Here is a 20,216-nt window from a genome sequence, read left to right as displayed (position 1 = left end):
TGAGGACAGTTGATGTATAGGTTTAGTCTCATTAAAAAGAAGTTACACATTTTTGGGGGATTCGGGAACAGATGAATGACATTTGCATTCGTGTCAATGGGGGAAGTCGATTTGTGCTGCAAGTCATTTGCAGAAAGAGCATGGTCACGGACACGGAACGCCTACGACTTGTACGTCACGCTACATTGTGGCGCGTCAAGGTTACCTTCAGAGTGGTGAACATGATTCCGTGCTCCCCATGCTGGACGCAGGGGTCCATCAGGTCTTCGGTCAGGTTGACCTCTGACCCGAGGTTCCTGATTCTAGTATGATAGACAAAAAGTATTTCGATGCCTTTCTTTGGCCCACTTGCACAAGTTTGACTGACGAAACCCGAAAAGTCGGCGCTCACCGAGCACGCAGCACCACGTAGAGGAAAACCGGAAATAGGTCATCCATGGACCACAGGAAGTCCTGCTTTAGCAGCGACTGCACTTCTTTTGTGATCTCCTCAAAGGTCAGCTGGATCACGTGCAGCTTGTCGGACGGGGTGAACGTTGTGCTGAAAACAGAGGACAAAGGAAACTTCTCAAAAGTGAATAAAAAAAGGGGAATACAATTGTTTTGTTCCAATTTGTTCACATTCCTACGGTGGCAACGTAACCCACGCCGTACGTAAATCGGAATGAGCCGTAATCTATGGCTAACATATGGTTGACTACAGTCAATATTTTCATGCTAAACACTTGTAGGCCATTAACTATCGAGTAATCATGAAAAACTGGTCATTATGACAGTGACCGGGGGTAACCCATTTCGCGCCGTGCCACAGCGTACGCCCAAACACGCTCATCAGGCACAGTTTGTAACTTGAAAATGTCACATATTATCTGTTCCTACACGGCTTGTGGGACTATTTATTTCAAGGAATATGGCTACCTCCACTGCTAATGCCAATTTTTGCAAACCCATTTTACATTGTATGTTTGCATTAAGGTGGCGGTGATTGTAACAAAGCTATTTGTTTGTAACACAAACTATATGTTAGATTTAAAAAGAACACTGTGCGTAATTCTTTGAGTTTTACGGGAACAGTTTTGCATTCGTGCGCCCATCCGTTCTTTCTTGTTGGGCTTGAATTTGAAATGCTGCAATAGTTAAGACTGTATATTTGCATTGGGCCAGCATATTTTGCAACTGGTGTGTTGATAAGAGGATGAAAAGAACCCTTGAAAATACATATTCTCATTGTACATTTTCAACAGAAAACCAATTGACAGCTCTAATATTTACATTTCACAACCCTGCAATTTTGCTTTATCAAAGCAAGCAGCGATTGCTACATAGGGCAAACCTGATTTGTTGTAGTGTTTCTACTGCAGAGGCAAAGCAAGTATCCTTGGTGGTAGACAGAACCTGGATGAGACACAGACCTTGTTACACTTACACCGGAGACGCATGCTAAGAACCCAAAGCGAACAAGCCAAAGTACCTGCAGGTTCTCCGCAGGTGCTGGCGTGGAGACGCAAACAGGCCAAAACTTCCTGAAAGAAAATGAGGCAAAGATTTCAAAAAGTGCATAAAAGCGCCTGTTGCGGCGCTCTTCCTATGTTGCGAGACATACTGCTGGACACCCAGAAAGGCCAGCAGGGCCAGGTCGGGCTGCTTGTTGAGACGGAGGACGCACTCCCAGTAGACATCGTCCTCTCGCTCCTTGTCAAGAGCGTAGAGGGTGAAGAGCGGCGGGTAGAGGCGGGGCAGCAGGACGGGAAGCAGCAGAGCCAGGCTGCTCACCACGTGGCTGCGGAGGGACCGCTCCACCTGCAGCTTCAAATTGTGCTCCGGCGAGCTTTCAACTTGCGCCTCGGACTCCTTTTCCTCAAGCCAGGGTGGCTCTCCAATTATACCGCCATCTTCTGGCAAGTCTGGGAACAGAAACCTGCACAGAGTTCCCAAGCAAACCAAGACAAACAAAACAACATGAAAAACATTTCAAAATCATTCTGCTTGCTCACGCTTGATTTTCTTTGATATGCCACGAATGCGGTTCTTGACCTGCTGCTCAATGCGCAAGTGCTGTGCGGTAAGGCCTGTTGTGAACTGCTGCTATATACCGTCAATGAAATGGACGCGAGTGGACCTCGGGGTACTTTTACCTTACGATCTGGAAAATGCGGTTGAGGTAAGATTTCAACTCGCTGACAGCCTGCGGCAGCAGCCGGCGGTTGGCGCCCACGCCAACGTACGTCATCCTGTAGACGGCCACCAAGGCTTCCACAAGCCTGCCCAGCGGGTGCAGCGGGGTGTCACATGCCTGCCGCGGTGACACAATTCAGGTTTTATGCCGGCTTGATTGGTTTGCAACCGGAAGGCTTAGTGCAGTGGAACACCGATGCGCAGTAACAATCAAAGACACCCGTTTCAGGGCCCATCGCTCTGTCATAAGTGATGGCGTGACGCTGTAATCTTACTACTTGGACTCCATGGATTATCTGCATACAGCATAGTGGTGTTCTCACATCACAGAAAAGACGGAAAACAACAAGCAGAGTACACCGCAGGCAAAGCTCATGTCAATGGGGTATGGCTAATAATGGTTCACCCTCTTTCGAGATTCGAGAGGTTTTGACTCAAAGCGCGGGTAGAATTGTATGACCTCAGGGGCACAAGACTTCAGGGGTTCCAGCGTAGGCGACTGTCTGGTCAAAGGGGCTGTACCTTGATGAGGTAAAGGTGGATAGCGTGATAGCGCTCCAGAGTAACGGGGCCGACGTGCTGCGGGATGACCTCTAAACTCTCCAGAGTTCTGCTGTGACTTCGAGACAGAAGTTCTGGACTGAGAGATGCGCAAACATTTTTGTGAATTCAAATGTGACAGAAGGAAACGAATAGCGCGCCACGGCAACGGCACGAAAGTGACAACGCACCTGTCCACAATGTGTCGTCGGTTGGCGGTGAGGGCCACCGCAATATTGTCCCACGCCCTGCCGTTGTCGCCCTGGCCAGGCGCCTCGCAGCCCAGTTGGCGCCAACACTCGTCAAACACCGCCTGCCACTTGTCCTCAGCGCTCACGCACAGACGGCCCAGCTTCCTGACACATTTCAAGCGCGCAAACACACTCAAGTCAAGTCCCTTTCATTTATAGGCTGCCGATCGGCGAGAGACGACATCACGGTGGCACAATGAACAGGTCAAGAAGCACACGCTTCAGCAATCGACAACATCCACCCGGGCTGCGTGGGATGAACGTCTGTCTCGGTCAGTTGGCTTGAGATGGAGCAGAGGCACAGAGAGTAGTTTTGCGTTGAAAGAACAGTTTGAGTGATGGGGAAGGCGCAAGAGAACGATTGGGCACAACATCTGGATCAACAACAGTAAGCAGGGGCGGAGCTAGGCGCTAAATGGCCTGTCACTTTTCTACCTCGGGTACTCAAAGCGCTTTACGCTCTACCTCGTCTACCTCCTGATGACGGAGCATCAGGGGCAACTGGGGCTTCAGTATCTTGCTCAAGGATACTTCCACATGGTCACAATGGCCGGGGATCGATACGACAACCTTCGGGTTGGGAAACGAGCACTCTAGCACTGAGCCTTGGTGGTGGCCGGGGATCACCCTGGACACCCCAATCTAGGGGGAAATTTGGATACCCGAGACCTTCCTGCCATTTTCACATGAATGCAATATTCTTAGATCACTTGATACTCTGCCACAATACATTCACATCAACTCTATATGGAAAGAACAAAAAATGACAATTAGTCGGAACGCAAACAAGAAATTTGGATTCTTACAGTCAATGTCAATCAAAATCATTACTTTCACTTGATAGCAAGCAAGCGTGGCTGAAAAGTCATTGTTTATCATAGCATCTAGTCATGCTTTCAGGAAATAAAACGCACACATTGTATAACAATCTCTTGCATAACACATTCAGAATAGAAGCAGGAACAATCTTAAGTAAAAAGCAATGTTTAGAGTTGTGAAGAAGTAAGACATTTTTGTGTTGGTCATCAATTGCAGCACGCTAAATGATGTCGGCCGCGTTGTGATTGGCTGTTAGCTAGCAAATCGGTGCGAGAGATAGAAGTAGACTATGAGATAATAGTACAGGAAAGCAAAGCAACGGATAATATTGTATTGGTTTTTAATTTTGTGTTAATTTAAATTTTATCCAAAAGGTTTTGTTTTTCCTCACTAGTATGCATAATTTAAAAGGAGTAAATCGATCTACACAATCAAAATGTCGATCGCGAAGATTGACAACATGCGCGTGGCTGAGCTCAAATGAACCGAGAAAAGAGAGAATCACTTCAGGAAGTGATCCATTCACTCACGTTCACTGAAAAGATTCGTTCTTTTTGAACGAATCGTTCGCGAACGATCCCAAACACTAGTGCGCTTCCTGCTTCGATGTCCACCACGGGCATAAACGCACAAGAGTTTTGGTTGTTAATCAACGCGAGTTTACTGAATAATGGCTGCTTAATCCATAGAAGATGCTACGACGTGTTGGCGTACCAAATAGGACATTGTGTTCCAGCGTTACATCAAACACACACCTGAACGTGTGTATGCTAACTGCAGCTAGCTTCTAGACACAACTGTGCCTCTGTCAAGACATGAAATCAGGCATAAGCACAAACTTGCTTCCTTTTTTCAAATGATCGGGCGTCCCCATCGTGCTGCCATGAAAGGCAGGTTTTCATTGTATTGAGTATATTTGGTGAAATGCGCCGTAACTTTCGGGACTCTGTTGCCAACATGAATTAGTCCTTACAGTGTAAGGCTTACACAATGCTTCTGTTTACATCACTCGGATTACCACCGCTGCGCATGTGCGTTGCAGATAGGAAAACAGCCAGCGGGAGAAGAGCCAGACGCGGCAGTCTCGAGAGAAAAATCAATATATAAATAAACGACGCGTCGACGATTAAAATGAATTGTCGACGATTTTGATCGTCGACGTCGTCGTGATTCGTCGACTAATCACGGCAGCCCTAATTATGAGTGTGGTGAGCAAGGTGTGCATTTTATTTCCTGAAACCCTGAAAGCGCATGGTAAGATAAACATTGACTTCTCAGAGTCAGGTTGATCAAGTAGACATTTCGTAACACAACAGCAATGAAGAGGAAGACACTCAGATCCTTGTTACCAGCTCATGAGGAGAACGGAGAAATAGCACCGTTTCTGCTTCCCGCTGTCCTTGTGAGGAGAAGGCCTCATAGGTTCTAACCTTGTCCCTCTTTATTAACTTTCAGGATTCCCTGGTTACATGGTTGTTTACAACCTAAGGGGCGGGGAACTTATGCAAGCCATTGGAAACACTTGGACTTGTTTCTCTATGTGTGTGTATGTGAGTGAAAGATTACTGTGTCCCTGCGTCATAATTACACCAAAGCATTACATTGTAAAAACATTCAGTCACATCCACAACCTTCTAAATCTTATCAGATGGTGTCAACAAGTCTGCTATTGATAGATATGAAGGCAGAAGCAATTTCTTCATTGCGAGCACATAAAAGAACGGAAGCAATATACTTCTTTGCAGGCAAATATTACATCGTTCTTGTATTTATTAGTTTACAATACACATATATACTGTCAACTAAATCACTCAAACAGATGTTCATTCAGCATAATCAGCAAATGTGTGATAACTATTTCATAATCATTCCTTCACTCACTTACAGAAAGAGGCGTACGCGTGCATGCGCTTATAGTCTTCCCTCGTGTCACCCTGGCCACCCCACTGAAAGATTTTGGGCTAGACCCCTGACGGAAATAGTGCATTCATTTCTATTTGCATGACACACTTGACACATTCAAGTAATTGAAGGTGAACTTACACTGGTCGAATCTTCTCCTTGTCACTTTCAAACAGGTGCGGCTTAAAGTAGGAGCCATTTACTTTGGGACCAGCGCCCCATTCACCATTGAAGGACCCCTCCAGGTAATCGCCGTTGGCCATCGTCAGCACTCCCTAAGGTCACAGATTTGTCAACATTGCCATTGTCCTCCTGGGGTCATCATCATAATTATGGGACGTACAATGGAAAGGAACGGGAGACTTCTAAAAGTGACAGCTACTGAATTGTCTCGTCAGGAGGGAAACCGCAAGAAAGAGGAGTAGGTATAGTGTTGGGCCCCAGAAATAGCGACAGTGTGTCCAAAAAGTCTCAGACAGAAGCATGACTTTGAAAAGGTAGACAAACGGGCACAACCATAATCCAGGTGCACATGCTCATTTACACGGTTGAGGAGGAAGCAACATGATTTGGAGTGGAGGATTGCATAAGGTAGGAAAGGGAGGAAAGGAACACTTTGTATGCAACATAACCTTGTAAAACACTTGGTGCATAACAACAACAACAACAACATAAGAGAAGGACGCAAACAAGGAAAAACCCTGGAGATACTGGATGATACCAAATTGATTAGAACAGTGTAATGCAGCAGTACAGATTTGCAATAAAAATATGCGCAAACTTACAAAGTAGCTGATGTTAACACAAATTACCACTTAGCAACGCAAATTATCTCTTAACTGGATTAACCTACCCGGAAAAAGTCAAAAGGACAAATGAAATATTCGGAATTTAAGAAGACAGCAACTCGAATGTGGGTAAAAGGTGAGAAAAAAGTCAGTATAAAGCAAGCTGCGTAGGGCTGCTCAATACATTTGAAAAAAAAAACATCGTAACGCAACCTTCAATGCACGTCGGCTTCTAATAGGAGAACAGTAGCGAGGGGCATTACTTGCACTAAAGAACTTCAGAAACGATATCGACATGTCGCGATTATCGACAGTTTTACAGATGTGCAATTCCATGAAGGCGCAAGATGACTCCTGTGTGGTCGCCTACCAAAGAGGACCAGAGAGTCTGGTTCATCACCAAGGCAGGGAGATGAGGAGCCCCTCCCGGCAACGCCAACGTTACACCGAACCCCGAAGAGCCGGAAATTCAACACATTTGTCGACACAGACTTCACACGCATACTTCAAAGGAGGAGACATCACACGGGGCTGCTTTTGTTTTGTTTAGGGTGGCGGTGACCCCTTGATGAACACGCCAAGAAGCAGAGACACAAGCCAGACACCGAGCTCAACAGTGTTGCTTTGCTCTGGCCACCCCAGAAGGGCAACCGCGAGAGCCGCAGATGTCTTCTTCAATCAAATATGAAACTTCCTGCGTATACTTATCATCTCGAAGCGCGTGAGGGGATGTCGAATCAACACCCGTATCGCATGTTTTCCCAATATCATTCAGCTCTAGTGCAAAGGAATAAATTGCCTATTGTAAAGAGGAAGCCCAAAAACTCTCGAATTACACATGAGATGCAAAAAGTGCAGGAAGGACCAACTGGAAGCGTGTGGCCAGAGAGGAGAGAAAAAGGATGCCTGGTGAACTCATTAATAAACTGAGAAGGGAGACCGACAAAGCCAAAGAAGATTGGTTAGAAGAGGAATGCAGGGAAAAGAGCCGAAAAGAACAGGGGCAACTAAGTGACGCCGATGCACACCAAACAAGTCGTCACAACCCGCAGTTGAGCTCATCGGCATCTCTATTTGATAAAGACAAGCATCAAGCTCAAAGTCAGCCGTGGAAGGCTCCAGCTCTCCCACAATAACAGGCACCATCGAAAATGGATGATTACTTAGTATAGTAGTAGTCACCTTGCCGTTCAGGGTCCAGTCATCAGAGAACTCTCCCTCGTATGTCGTATCGTCCTCGGACAGAAGGATTCCAACGCCCTGAAAGACAAAATCCCGCACCTCACTCCGCATGCCGGCTTTGCCTTATCACTGCTGAGCATCTTGTTGTTTCGCGCGTGTGTTGGCAGGGCTGTTGAAATTGTTTCGGAGTAAGCCAATTTTTATCAGCAAATGTTCCTCTTGCATTCACAGATGACCTGAGAGAAGTAAATTACCAAACTGACGGAAAAGGCCAGCGACAGCAGTGGGCTGACAATTCAATGTCCAAAAGCAACACCTAAAGTGTCGAGTCAAACATTTTGTTTGCAATATGTTCCATGTGCCCTCACTATTCTAAACATGCTATTCTGATTAACATTGTGTTTGTGGAATAAGAACAGGATCATCCACCGGTTTGTATCCATCTGAGCGGACGGCCGTTTTGTACTGTACTGTCACCTAGGGCTGCTCGATTATGAAAAAAATATGAATCCCGATTATTTTGGTAAAACAGTGGTACCCCTACTTACGAAATTAATTGGTGCTGGAAGAAATTTCTTAACTAGAAAATGTTGTAAGTAGAGACGCATTTTCCATGTAAATGCCCTAATCCGTTCCAAGCCCCCAAAATTCAGACACAAATGTTTTATAAAGCATAAAAAATGCATAGAAACATGTAACAAATACATGTCGCAATTCGATTATTGCACAATAAATGAGAGTTGTGCATAATGTAAAAAACAAAGAATAGAGTAAAGAACAATAATGATGGTCGTTTACCTTTTAATTGCTGTTCTCGTCGCTTTTTGCCCTCTTTGGTTCATGTTCTCTCTCACAAGGGCTTTTTGCCTGGCGTTTTGTAAACAACTGATTTAACAACGTGGCGACTGTCGATACATTACGCTCATATTCTTTGGCGAGATCAACCCAACGCATCCCTTTTTCATACTTTTCTATTATCTCTTGCTTTGTTTGTATGGTAAAAAAAAACAAAACGATTTTCTCCTTTTTTCTTTTCCTCGTTTCTAATTCACGTCAAACTATCGGAACACCTCATGGCCCGAGGGGCGAATGACGAGGACGCTGCATAGACATATCTATCACATATCTATCTACACGCATAGACACATACGGTAGAGGTCCCTCTTAGCCAATGGGATGCCAGGAAGATGCTAGGCTAGCCAATGGCAGAGCAGCTATGAGTATGTCGCGTTCAGGAAACTCCGGAGCTGTGAGTCGCAGCCCATACTGTATTTTTACCTTCCGTATCCTGAAATTTCTTTCGTAACAAGAGGCAACATTTTCCTGTTGAGGCGTTTCGTAACTTGAAAATTTCATATGACGATACGTTCGTAAGTAGAGGTACCACTGTCATTGAAATCACGATTATTCAAACGATCATTTCTTTTTTGGTACAAAACAACAAAATGTTTAAATGTAAAAAAAAAACACATTTCTTTCAAATATAATTATGCAAGTTTCAAACAAAATTTATAAAATTAGTTATTACAAAATAAAAGGTGCAAATGTATAAATTCAAGTATGATCTTCTTGTGTGTTAACAAACAGTGCTGGATATAAATACATGTTAAGAATCGTTTTTTACGATTATGCCAATTTTGGAATCGTGGAGTTGTAAGAATCGTAATTGTAATTGAATTTCCATGAATTGCACAACCCTACTGCCACCTGCTGTGAACGTCACAGCTCGCCTGTTTTCTGGGTTTGGTCACGTGATGTTTGCAAGAGGAACCTGTGGGCACAATGACGTCAATTTCACTCGACAGCAAGTGGCAGTGCAGGACGAAATGGCAGCCCCCTGACTCTGAGATGGATAAAATCGGGCGCATTATTATGCTTAAGTCCTATGTCAAAATGCTGATCGGAATACTGTGTTTAGATTAGTGGGGCGCACACGAGCATATTCTTGCAAAGAAAATGTTTGTCTTGACTTCAGCTTTAGGTGATGTCATCGGGCAGTGAATCATCTGGCTACTACTGTTATCAAGCACAAGTTGACACCTTGGTAACTGAGTTCAATAAGGCAACATTCTTTTCAACAAGAGCAAATTCTCCAGTTTTAGTCGCACAAATATGAATATTCTCGCAATAGTCCCCAGCCACCCCACTTTGTCCCCGGTGCCACACATCCCACCCGCCCAAACAAAGTACGTATTTATAGTGTGTAGTATTATTATTTCTATTAGGAGTCGTTTCTGAGTGGACATGTGAAACATTAGACACATTTTCACTGCATGGAAAACGTATGTTTTCTCATCATCTTTTCTCCTACCATCATCTTATTGTCTTTGAAGGATCCTTCGTAGTAAAGACCGAACTGCGTGACTACGACCCCGGTGCCTTGCCGCATGTTGTCCTGCCACATGCCAATGTACTTCTCGCCTCTGACAGAGCAAACGCACACACACAAAGCTGTCGCTGTGAATGTCGACAGGAAACTCCGGCACGCTCCGACGGACGGCGCAACGTACTTGGTGATGTCGTCAAAGACGCCGTAGCCAGTCTTCTTGTCGTGTAGCCACTGGCCAATGAATACGCTGGGCGAGGACGTGTTGAGCTTGCCGCTGCGCAGCATCCCATGGCCGTGCCGCAGGCCCTCCTGGTAGGATCCATCGTAGACCTCGGCGCTGGCATACCTGAGAATAGAAAATAGGGCCTGCTCAATTAATAGGCCGATACTAGCTCTTTTTAAATCTGCAAAACTTGCTTGGGCGATTCCTTTTTTTCAACACATTATAAGACAAAGATAATTACTTACACCCCCGCAAACCTCTCCCACACACACAAACAACCCTCCCATCAACCAAAACCATAAAAAAGAATTAGCCGACTTTTCTCTGTTGTAAAGTTAAACGAACACTAAAGGGCAAAGTAATGTAAAGCAGTAAAGTGTCAAAAAGTCATTGGATATTTTTTAATTAATGCCCGATTAATCAGTTATCGGAATGTTATTCTGCCTACTACCGGAATCTGCCTAAAAAAAAATACACATTGATCAGGCCATAAGTGAGAAGGCAATGGTCAATGTATTTATTATTATTTATTGAACTTATGTATTTACTTTCCAGTGGTTCATTGACTTATGAGTAGAATTAGTTCCACGAGTAAGCTCATAACTCAATTTACTTGTATATCAAATCAACTGTTCCCATTGAAATCAGTTAGAATGCCAGCTCCAGACCCCATCAAAACACCACGATGCCTTTCTTGTATTTTAAAAAAAAGAAAACTAGCACTGTATGGTAAACTATAAAAATAAACTGGTGTTATAACGCGTAATTAAGACGATACTCCAAAAAACCCACACTGCAGTACATTAGTGTGTTGTGTGTTTAAAAGGGGTGTGGCCTAGTCAGTGATGTCAGGAGCTGCGGTCTTGCTGGGCGTTTTCATTTTGTATTTGGGTGTTGGACTGTGATTTCACTGCACTCGGCCTCGGCGTATTGGAAGTTCGCATCTAATTTAGGCTCAAATATGCTGGTTCCCTTATTGAGCTCCAAATACAAGAAACATCACTCAGAAATGCTGTCAAAGCTTTTCAAAAGCAGAACACGCCCACCTGTATGTGCCCACACCATGCATTTTGCCGTCCTTCCAATGACCTTGATAGTGATCGTTTTTGTTCAGGATCTTATTTGGAGCCACAAATTCACCAAAACTAAACAAACAAAAAATATGTTGAGGACAGGATGTGACCTCTCATCCGTGATCATCATATTGGCTCAAACTCACCCATCCTCCTGCCCATTCTTAAACGAGCCAGTGTAAATCCTCCCATCAGGCCATTTGATCACACCTCTGAAAAGAGCAACAGTGTCTAGCAAGAATCTTGGCGGCGGGGGGTAGTCAACAAGTCATACCTTCCGTGGGGCTTTCCGGCCAGCCATCGGCCTTCATACGTGGCCTCTTTGAGCCGCCCGTCCTTGTAAAACGTGTAGGTGGCGCTCCTACAAATGGGAGGCTCAAACGTTTGTCCCTCACCTAAGCTGAGGGCCTGAGACACTGCTTGGTTAATGCAGCGGATCCACTTCGCCTGTCAATTGAGCACTGGAAATGAGGACTTCCACCAAGTCTTCATCTGCATCATCATCTCATCACATCCACCGTTCTAATCATTCATTTCATCTACCTTCTCCATGGCCGAGCTGGCTAACAGGGTGAACATCTCTTCTGGTGTGATCAGTTTCAGCCCGTAACTCCTCAAAGAAGACAATGAAACAAGGCAAAGTATCAATTCAGTCGGCGTAATAAAAAAACATATTGGATCGTAAATCTACATGTCAAAAGAAGTCACTCACAGGCCAGTGTTGTCCTCTGGAATAGGCTCCACCCACAGCGTGGCCAAGGGGAAGACATGATGGGTGGAGAACTGCGTGGTAGGAGGAAATGAAGGTCAGTCAGATGATGAGCGCCACATGCTCCTTTTTTCAACTTTGTACAGGTTCGGATGACTGCAGAGCTTTTATGCTGAACAATGACGGCAAGGTGAGGGAGGGAGGAAATGACAATAGGCAGAGAGGGGAAGGGGATGTGCACAAGACAGACTCACGCCATACTAAAAAAAATAAAAATAAAAAAAAAAGCCATCCATAAGAGCGGCTTTTACAAAAAGCCTTTTTTAAAAAAAAAAAAAAAAAAAAAAAGAAAACATGCTTGGCCAGAGAGGTGACCCGCTAATCCCTTTTCGGTAAACAAATAAAAGCTTGAAACTGTTGACGTCAACTACAGGTTATCTGAGTTTGATTTTGTCAAGTGACTAAACAGGCTGTGCATCACACAAACATTGCTTTGCCTGTTCTCAGTTGTCTTTGGTTTTCCTTGAGGACCTAAGTTGAGAATCCTTTGACAGTTCTTGGGAAAGAGTCGGCGAGAAACAACGCACGCTATTTATTATGATAGTGCTTCTTTTAAACATTCACCAATTCCCAGGCAAGGTAAAAAAAAAAATCCCCATTTTTTTTTTCCATCCACAGTGTTCACACACAATCACACACACGCAGAGCTTCATACTTACGAGGTTTTTACAAGGCGCCATGCCCTGAGAGCATGAGGGCAAGCAAGCACACACAAATGCTTGAAAACACACCAGGTTACATTACGTGAAAGAGTGCACACGTGCGTTTGTTTGTTTGTTTGTTTGTGCGGAGCTGACCTGTGCATGGACAAGAGCATCATTAAAAAGGATGAACCAGTTGACAGAGAAGCGTCCAGCATTCTGCAACGTCAGCGCTTTGTTGCTACTCTCGCAGATGAGGCGGCGGTGAGCCTTTCGTAGAGAGTCCTAACAATAACAAATTGGGGGGGGGGTGGGGGATGGGGAAGAAAAGCTTAGGCCAAAGCCATGTACTGTATGTACGTTAGGGTCACTGAAGCCTTCAAACTGTCCTTGGCTGTGAATGGTTTGTCTATGTCAGCGGTTCTCAAACATTTTACATCAGGTACCACCTTGAAAAAAGACTTAGCTCTCCATGTACCAATAAAATAATCAACATTTAAAAGCTGTAGCGTAGTAGGCACGAGCGTTTATCGCAAATGAAGTGAGGGAGAGGTTTAAGTCCTCAAAAGTATGGTTAATATTAGTGTAGGCCATTGTAACACTACGCACAGGTTGAACATTAACATTAGCATTTTGACAAACAGGAAATTAAGAACACTCGACTTAAATAATGATTCAATTAAAATGTACTGCACGTAAAAGTTCAATAATAATTGTGCCCAAAATAAACGACTGAAAACAAACTGTCGTAAAAGATTAAGTATAAATGCATTATACTTTAAAGTTAAATACAACTCATTTCACAAATGTACTGGACTGGACTTAAAAAACAGGGCTCGAAGATTTAGAGGTGTGGTCAAGTCACTAATATTCTTTGCAATAATACGTTCTGTGCGGCCTCACTAGTCTAGACACGGCATTCAGATTGCGATATGTCAATTCAACTGTTTTATCCATTTCAGGGGGGGCGGCCATTTTGTTCTGCCACTACCTTTGGGCTGAAAATGACATCGCAGTGCCCAAGGGCTCAGCTTTCGAACATCCCGTGACCAAAGCCATAAAACAGGTGAGCCATGATTGTTACCGGAGCCCTTAGGCACTCTGATGTCATTTAAAGTCCACGGCAAGAGGCAAAAACGGGGGCGTTGAACGTATGACTTCATTTTCCCCTTCAATTCAGATTTTTTTTTCCACATACCACAAGAGGCAGCCTGTGAACCACACTAGGAGAATTATTGGCCTATATACAAGATTCTCTTTGTGACAAGTGAGTGACAGATGATCAGCCAGTCAGCGGGATAAGAATAGCCCGACGCCTGTGTGTGCGTGCGCAGCGATGTAGACTTTTGGTCAAGAAACAGGCTCGTTTACCGTCATCTTTCCAGGGAAGCCTTTCCAGAAGAGAAAGGTGTATTCCGCTTCCTTCCTCTTCTTCTTCAGCAGAAGATCCAAAGCTTCAAACTTGGAGCAGCTCTCCTGCAGTCGTTGGTATTCGTCCGAGGACTGAGAAAGCAAGCACCGCATGGAAAACAGAAACACACGTTTCATCGAGAGGGATCAAAGTCTGTTTACAGGGCAACGGTTTGCTGAGGTCCACCCCCCATGACTCGCTCAAACGTGAATGAAGTTGACCATCGCAGCACGACAATGACGACAAAACAACGTTATTTTCGGAAACTCATAACGTTATTCAAATGTGCCGTCCATTTAGTCTGAGTCATGCCGGATAACAGGAGGGTACAGTACAACAGCTGTGTTGACAAGTTGCGAGCAGAGTGCGCTCTGCCTCCCGGCAAGGACGACAACGCATCGGCTGATCAAGTGTGAAAGTGTTTGTTAGTTTTGTCTTAAAACAGCTTACCTTAACTCGAATCCCGCGTTGCATCTTATGCAAAGGACCTTGTTGTTGTTATTGGGCAAAGAGAAAGTTAAGGCATGATTGCCTCTGGCGACCGCGCTGCTTCTTTGTTTTTAAAAGGGGGAGGAAGCGATGAAGAAGCGGCAACGACGGCAGCAGTGCCACTTTCGCTTTGCACAACGACGACAAGTGTTTAAAAGTGCAGGTTACAGCTAGCACCCAGAAAAATGTTTTTGTGTAGTTTTGATTGGCTGTGATTGTTACATCTGTGACGTTGTGACACAGTCATGAGAAGTAGCGCACGACAGTCGAGTGAGTTTGAGAGCGTGAAGTGGTCCGAGCATTTGACCTACTACTTCAAAGCACGTAGACAGTTTGAGCAGCAGTCGTCCATACTCCTGGAGATGAAGCATTGGGAGGCAGAAGAGCGCTAGCAGCAGGTCCACCATGGCGAGGTTCCCCTCACTGCACTCCGCCAACCTCTGGAGGAGCTCAGGGCTCTTCCCAAAAAGATCTCTTCAGAAAAAAAGGATAGCTTGTTGATAGAAATTCAACAAATTAGTCATGAATCACACGCTCGCTCCTGTCAAATGCTGTTTTACAGACTTCGAGAAAGTTAGTATCTATTCCACTTAACGCGGAATTACCATGGTGTGGTTTTTAATTTCTAGGTAAAAAAATAAAAGCATGTCAATTTTTTGGGGACTTTGACCAGCATTCTAACGAATCCCTGAAATGTCTTAAGATTCATCATCCTGTGATTCTTTCCTTCTTTGCTGAAATATTGTACAAACCCCCCAAAAATACAGACATTGAAACGAGCGGTAATTCCAGTTGCCAGGAAAATTGAAATCAAATAGGCTTTGAGTTGAAAAGCCAAAACTAATAGTCTTATCACAATTCCAACAACACAAAAAACACTTTACAAGCATTTTCACTTGTGCACTCACAATTCTTCAAGCGCACCACCGTTTGTGACTCAACAGACCTTTTCCTTTTCGACTGTCTAAATCTGATTTCCATGTTTTAATGGAAATGCACGCTCTACATTCTATTTGAGCGTCATTGCGCAAATTACGTAACACGCCCAATGAAGGTGTTTTCATTGATATCATTCTGCACCATGAAAAAAGAAACACTGAAAAAAATAAACCTCGTGTTTAAAATTAGATACTGTAATACCCTAAAGCCCTTTTTTAAATAACTTTTCTCATTTGTTTATTTAATAATGCTTCTTTTTAATGATAATGCATGCCTTTGCACTGCCTTTTGCTTTTTCCTTTTGCAGTGACCTTCCCTGCTGCTCATCTCACTCCACTTTGATGGTTTATGCGCTCGTTCAAGCGAAAACTGACACTATTATTAAACGACAAAATGACATCATATTTTTGGGACAGGCTGTATTACGTCAGAAGCATCCGTCACATTTGGACATATTCATTTAAAGGTTCCATTATGGCAATGTACTCACAGCGAGGGTTTAGTAAGGGTCAGGTAGCCTCCCATCACCTGGAAGTCGTCCATCGTGCTGCTGTATCTTCAAAGACGTGAGCATAAAATCACCATTATTATTATTATGTTGTACATCAATCACAGTCCTGATCAAGACTCGAAATGGTCAGTTATTGATTATGGACACATACTCATTGTAGGAGTCCAAGAAGATTCGGGCGTGGTCGAGGATAAACAGACTTTTAATATTGCGGCTGCGCCGAAGGTTGGCGGTGAGACTGACCGCATGCTGCCCGGTCAGGTGACACAAGTGCCCAAACTGACTGGCAAGCGTCTGCATGAGCTTAAAGGTCACCGGGCCAAGGTAGGCACTCAAAGATTCTACAAAATAAATACACACAATTTATTAACCATGAGATGAGATGAGCAGGTTTTTTTTGCACGCGTCACTCTTACCAAGACCCAGCAAGGGGCTTAAGACCTGTGTCCTGATGCTACACAGTTTGCAGTAGAATTTCCTCTCAATGGATGCCAGCTCATGGAGGCTGGCGATGAAGCCCATCACATTCTTGTCTGAGAGTGCCACGCACTGCTGGCCGCCAGCAAAAACGCTGCTCACAAATCCTAACTGGGAAACACAAGCGGTACAACCCATGTGCTCACTAGATAACCTCAACTCTATAGCACCTTTAAAATAAAGTGCTGAAACAAAACAGGAGAGCATAAATGTTTACCATCACAAGTATAAAGACCCAAAGAAACAATAGCAACTTCCATTGGACCCATCATTTCAAACCCGTTGGGAACCCAAGTAGTAAAAGAACACCACATGCACCGGACCAGGGGGGCTGATTGATGTAGGTCAGTAAAAAAGAAGAAAAGAAAAGGAGATGTCGACAGGGAAAAAAATAAAATAAAAAAAATCCAGTCCGAGTTTTAAGAAGTGATTTAAAGGAGCAAACATTTTGTTCTTACATTCATGCAGAAGGGAAGCAGCACAGGTTGCTGTGTGTAGCCCTCAGGCGACTCCTTCTTCTTCTCTCCGTCCTCCTCTTTCGTGCACTCGCGGGCGCCTTCTTTCACCTGCTCTCCACTGTAGTAAATGATGGGCTGGATGCAGTCCCCATCAGCAAGCAGTAGCGTGTGACGCTCTCCGGCGCTCACATCCCACACCCGGATGCCCTCTGACAGCTGTGGCAGGAGACAAACGTGTGTGCGTGGTGACACCCGGACGGCAAGCTACAGTATACCGAGATATGGATTCGAAATCAAAAGTGGCTACTGCACCTTGGCGAGGCGAGGGACTGTGCTGGGGGACTCCATGTGGCCCAGCTGACCGTGGCTATTACTTCCCCATGACAACAACTTGAAGACACACAGAGACAAAGCAAGTTGCGATATAGGACATTTCACCTGGATACTCTTCCTTGTGTTGGAAGCTGATGGGACCACTAGTAAACAAACCTTTAGTCATATGACCAATCCAAAGTGATTGACAAAACAGACTGAATGGCTTGAATAATGATTTTTAGCCTCCTGCAACAGCGTGGTCCCAATGTGTCACTTAAAAGGATGGTAGGAACATTAACAACACTGTTTGAAATACCGTCCTGTTTTTGTAGAACAAAGGGATGGCCATTTGGATTGCATGTCTTTTATCTGATTTCATCAAGGAATAAAAAAAAAAAAAGGATTAAAATAGTGGTTAGTGAGCCGCTCTAAAATTGAAAAACATGCGGCTAATCCATGTGATCGGAATCGGCAGCATAAAACTCTGATCGGAACTGCCCTTGCATTAAGCTTGATCAAGTGTGTCCTACCAACATCCTTAAATGAGCGTAGCCTACCACCGATTGGCTCTCGTCGTTTGACGTAATACTTTTTGTCTGTCGATGGTCGATGGTGATATTAGATTTCCTTGTTTACTAACACCGAAGGCTATGATGTGTGCTGTAAATCTATCAGGGACAAATCGGCCATTTTATACATGACTGTGACTATATATTTAGGCTGGATTGATTTATTTTCAAGGAAATAGAAAACAACCTGAACCTTCCGTAGTCTACCTGGTGGCGCACCCCCAAACAACACATTTGGTTCAGCGCGAGGCTTTGTGCCTGCCTGGCTGGGACCTTGTTTACCAACATTGCGAAATGTCCTGTACACAGTCCCGTGACGGCTGTTGACTGACCTGCGACTGGGCAGTCAGAGCGAGGGAATGATGAGAGCCGGCCGCCACTCGCACCACCTCCTTACAATTGAGACTTTTGATGCAGAGTGGCTGCAATCTGCAAACATCACACTTTTGGCGTTACGCAGCAGTGTGCTCACATGAACAAAAAAAAAAGCTCAGCGTGCTCGACGGCGGCATTCCCAACCTGTCCAAGTTGTCCCCGTGGCCGAGCTGACCGTGTTGGCCGTGGCCCCAGCTCCACACTTCGGTTTGCAGGGAGGGCAGCACCTCTTGATCCTCTGGGGCCGCCACGCCCCATGACGCGAGGGCCTCGGCGCCCAGCTTACAACGGCCAGCCTTACGTAGCAGCCGTGGGGACACTGCAGGTGAGCGGAAGCAAAACAAAAACGAGCGTCATTTCCAACGTCATGCACTCTTTCAAGGTGATTTCGCATAGGGATGGCAGGAAAAGCAGCCGCTCATCACCCGACCAATTCCAAGCTGTGGGGATATTTTTCAGTGGAAGGAACTTTGAGACAAGTCAGGATTGAGGGAAAGATAAATAAAGCAGCGCACGGAGACATCCTGGACGACAACCTGCTCCAGAGTGCTCAGGGCCTCAAACCGGGGTGAAGATTTACTGTATCTTGCAACAGGACAACAAAAGTAAGCACAGCCAAGACAACGAAGGCGTCGCTTCAGGACAACTCTGTCAATGTCTTGGAATGGCCCAGCCAGAGCCCAGACTTGAATCCGATCGAACATCTCTGGACACATCTGAAAAGGTCAGTGCCCCGACGCTCCCCATTCGACCTGATGACGCGTAAGAGGTGCTGCAAAGAGGAATGGGCAAACCTACGAAAAGATACTGTCGGGGCGTGCCAAGCGTCTGGCATCATTTTCAAAAAGGCTCCAAAGTGTAATTACTGCCAAAGGTTCATCAACAAAGTATTGCGCAAAGGCCCTATGTGCATTGGATGTCTTAGTTTTTGATTTTTCACACATTTGGAAACATTAAAAAAGGGAAAATAATGTATTGGATTTTGGAATGAGGCTAAGATTGCTGTTCTTGTTCTCTGTTGTTTTTGCTCTGTTCACCATTTTCTCTCTGTCTGTCTCCAGAAGTACAACTGGCACCCCAATGATAGAAAAGCCCTACCCTAACCCGAACCCTTCATATATTTTGAGACTCTTTAGAATGGAAATGGAGTAAAATATGAACCATACTGAACGGGTGAAAAAAAAGCAAGGTGTGAACCACAATGTGAGTATAAGAAAGAAAAGAATGTACATGTAGTGGCCGTTGAATGGATGCGAGGTGACACCAACAACACAATGAAGTGGGACAAAAGCATGCACTTGACGCCAACATGCATGGGCACGAGGCGTACTTACACCGCAGCAGCCCATAGGAGGAGGATAAGAGGTGAACAGCGTATCTACCCTGTGAGAGGAGTCCCGGGAGCGACAGGCGACGATGCAGGCGTTCCGCCTCCCCCTCGTGGATGTCGCCAGTGCTGGAACTCTTCTTGGCCTGCACAGAGTCTTCCTCTCGGACACGCTCGGGGGTGTTCTCACCCGCTTCGGGACCGGCCGCCGTTTGTCTGACTGACCCGCCTGACCTCAGTGCTCCAGCGGGAAGATACAAGTTCATCATTTTTTTGAGGGACAACGCCTCATAGGTGGAGGCAACCCTTTCGCCGACGGCCGAAGCGCATGAGGCCACCAGGTTGTTGAGGGGATTGCTGGAGGAGGCGCTGATGAGTCCGGCTGCTGAGGGCTAACACAAACAAAAGACAGACAAGACAAAGCAGGAATGTCTGTCGGACAACCCGGACGATACCGTATTCATTCCTTCACTTTCTACAAATAAAATCATTTTGTATAATCGTTGGAATCCTCTCAACAACTACTGGGTCAATCTTGAAAAAAAACAACAGGTATTTCTGAAAAGGGAATTCAACAAGGATTACAAATCTACAAGAGATTACATTTCATGAAAACTTTAGTCAAGGTCACGTGATCCACAAGGTCAATTTCA

The 20,216-nt window shown here is 45.0% G+C and overlaps 1 protein-coding gene across 4 annotated transcripts in view; it reads right to left on the bottom strand.

The window, feature by feature from the left end:
• Positions 1–20,216, bottom strand: part of als2b (alsin Rho guanine nucleotide exchange factor ALS2 b) — a 28,801-nt gene that overhangs the window by 3,403 nt on the left and 5,182 nt on the right. The window contains exons 5-33 of one of the 4 annotated variants that reach the window (XM_086041163.1): positions 19,619–19,955; positions 18,381–18,555; positions 18,194–18,290; positions 17,290–17,367; positions 16,978–17,193; positions 16,459–16,630; positions 16,194–16,383; positions 16,022–16,087; positions 14,904–15,066; positions 14,064–14,195; positions 12,849–12,977; positions 12,711–12,734; positions 11,995–12,065; positions 11,826–11,895; positions 11,557–11,729; positions 11,429–11,494; positions 11,256–11,354; positions 10,168–10,332; positions 9,969–10,080; positions 7,658–7,735; positions 5,829–5,962; positions 2,907–3,071; positions 2,698–2,815; positions 2,136–2,293; positions 1,604–1,918; positions 1,472–1,523; positions 1,334–1,395; positions 392–541; positions 206–302 (exon numbers count right to left, since the gene is read on the bottom strand). In XM_086041163.1, the coding sequence (XP_085897289.1) occupies positions 206–302; positions 392–541; positions 1,334–1,395; positions 1,472–1,523; positions 1,604–1,918; positions 2,136–2,293; positions 2,698–2,815; positions 2,907–3,071; positions 5,829–5,962; positions 7,658–7,735; positions 9,969–10,080; positions 10,168–10,332; positions 11,256–11,354; positions 11,429–11,494; positions 11,557–11,729; positions 11,826–11,895; positions 11,995–12,065; positions 12,711–12,734; positions 12,849–12,977; positions 14,064–14,195; positions 14,904–15,066; positions 16,022–16,087; positions 16,194–16,383; positions 16,459–16,630; positions 16,978–17,193; positions 17,290–17,367; positions 18,194–18,290; positions 18,381–18,555; positions 19,619–19,955 (3,864 nt within the window). The remainder of the gene's footprint in view (positions 1–205; positions 303–391; positions 542–1,333; positions 1,396–1,471; positions 1,524–1,603; positions 1,919–2,135; positions 2,294–2,697; positions 2,816–2,906; positions 3,072–5,828; positions 5,963–7,657; positions 7,736–9,968; positions 10,081–10,167; positions 10,333–11,255; positions 11,355–11,428; positions 11,495–11,556; positions 11,730–11,825; positions 11,896–11,994; positions 12,066–12,710; positions 12,735–12,848; positions 12,978–14,063; positions 14,196–14,903; positions 15,067–16,021; positions 16,088–16,193; positions 16,384–16,458; positions 16,631–16,977; positions 17,194–17,289; positions 17,368–18,193; positions 18,291–18,380; positions 18,556–19,618; positions 19,956–20,216) is intronic. The other 3 variants (XM_086041173.1, XM_086041182.1, XM_086041192.1) reach the window with 3 other exon arrangements.

This window comes from Filicampus tigris, chromosome 1 (genome assembly GCF_054856515.1).
Source record: "Filicampus tigris isolate MCC_2025a chromosome 1, RoL_Ftig_1.0, whole genome shotgun sequence".
In the NCBI taxonomy this organism is placed as follows: Eukaryota; Metazoa; Chordata; class Actinopteri; order Syngnathiformes; family Syngnathidae; genus Filicampus; species Filicampus tigris.
Note: the sequence above shows the minus strand (reverse complement) of the source record. Positions and strands in the feature narration are given on the sequence as shown.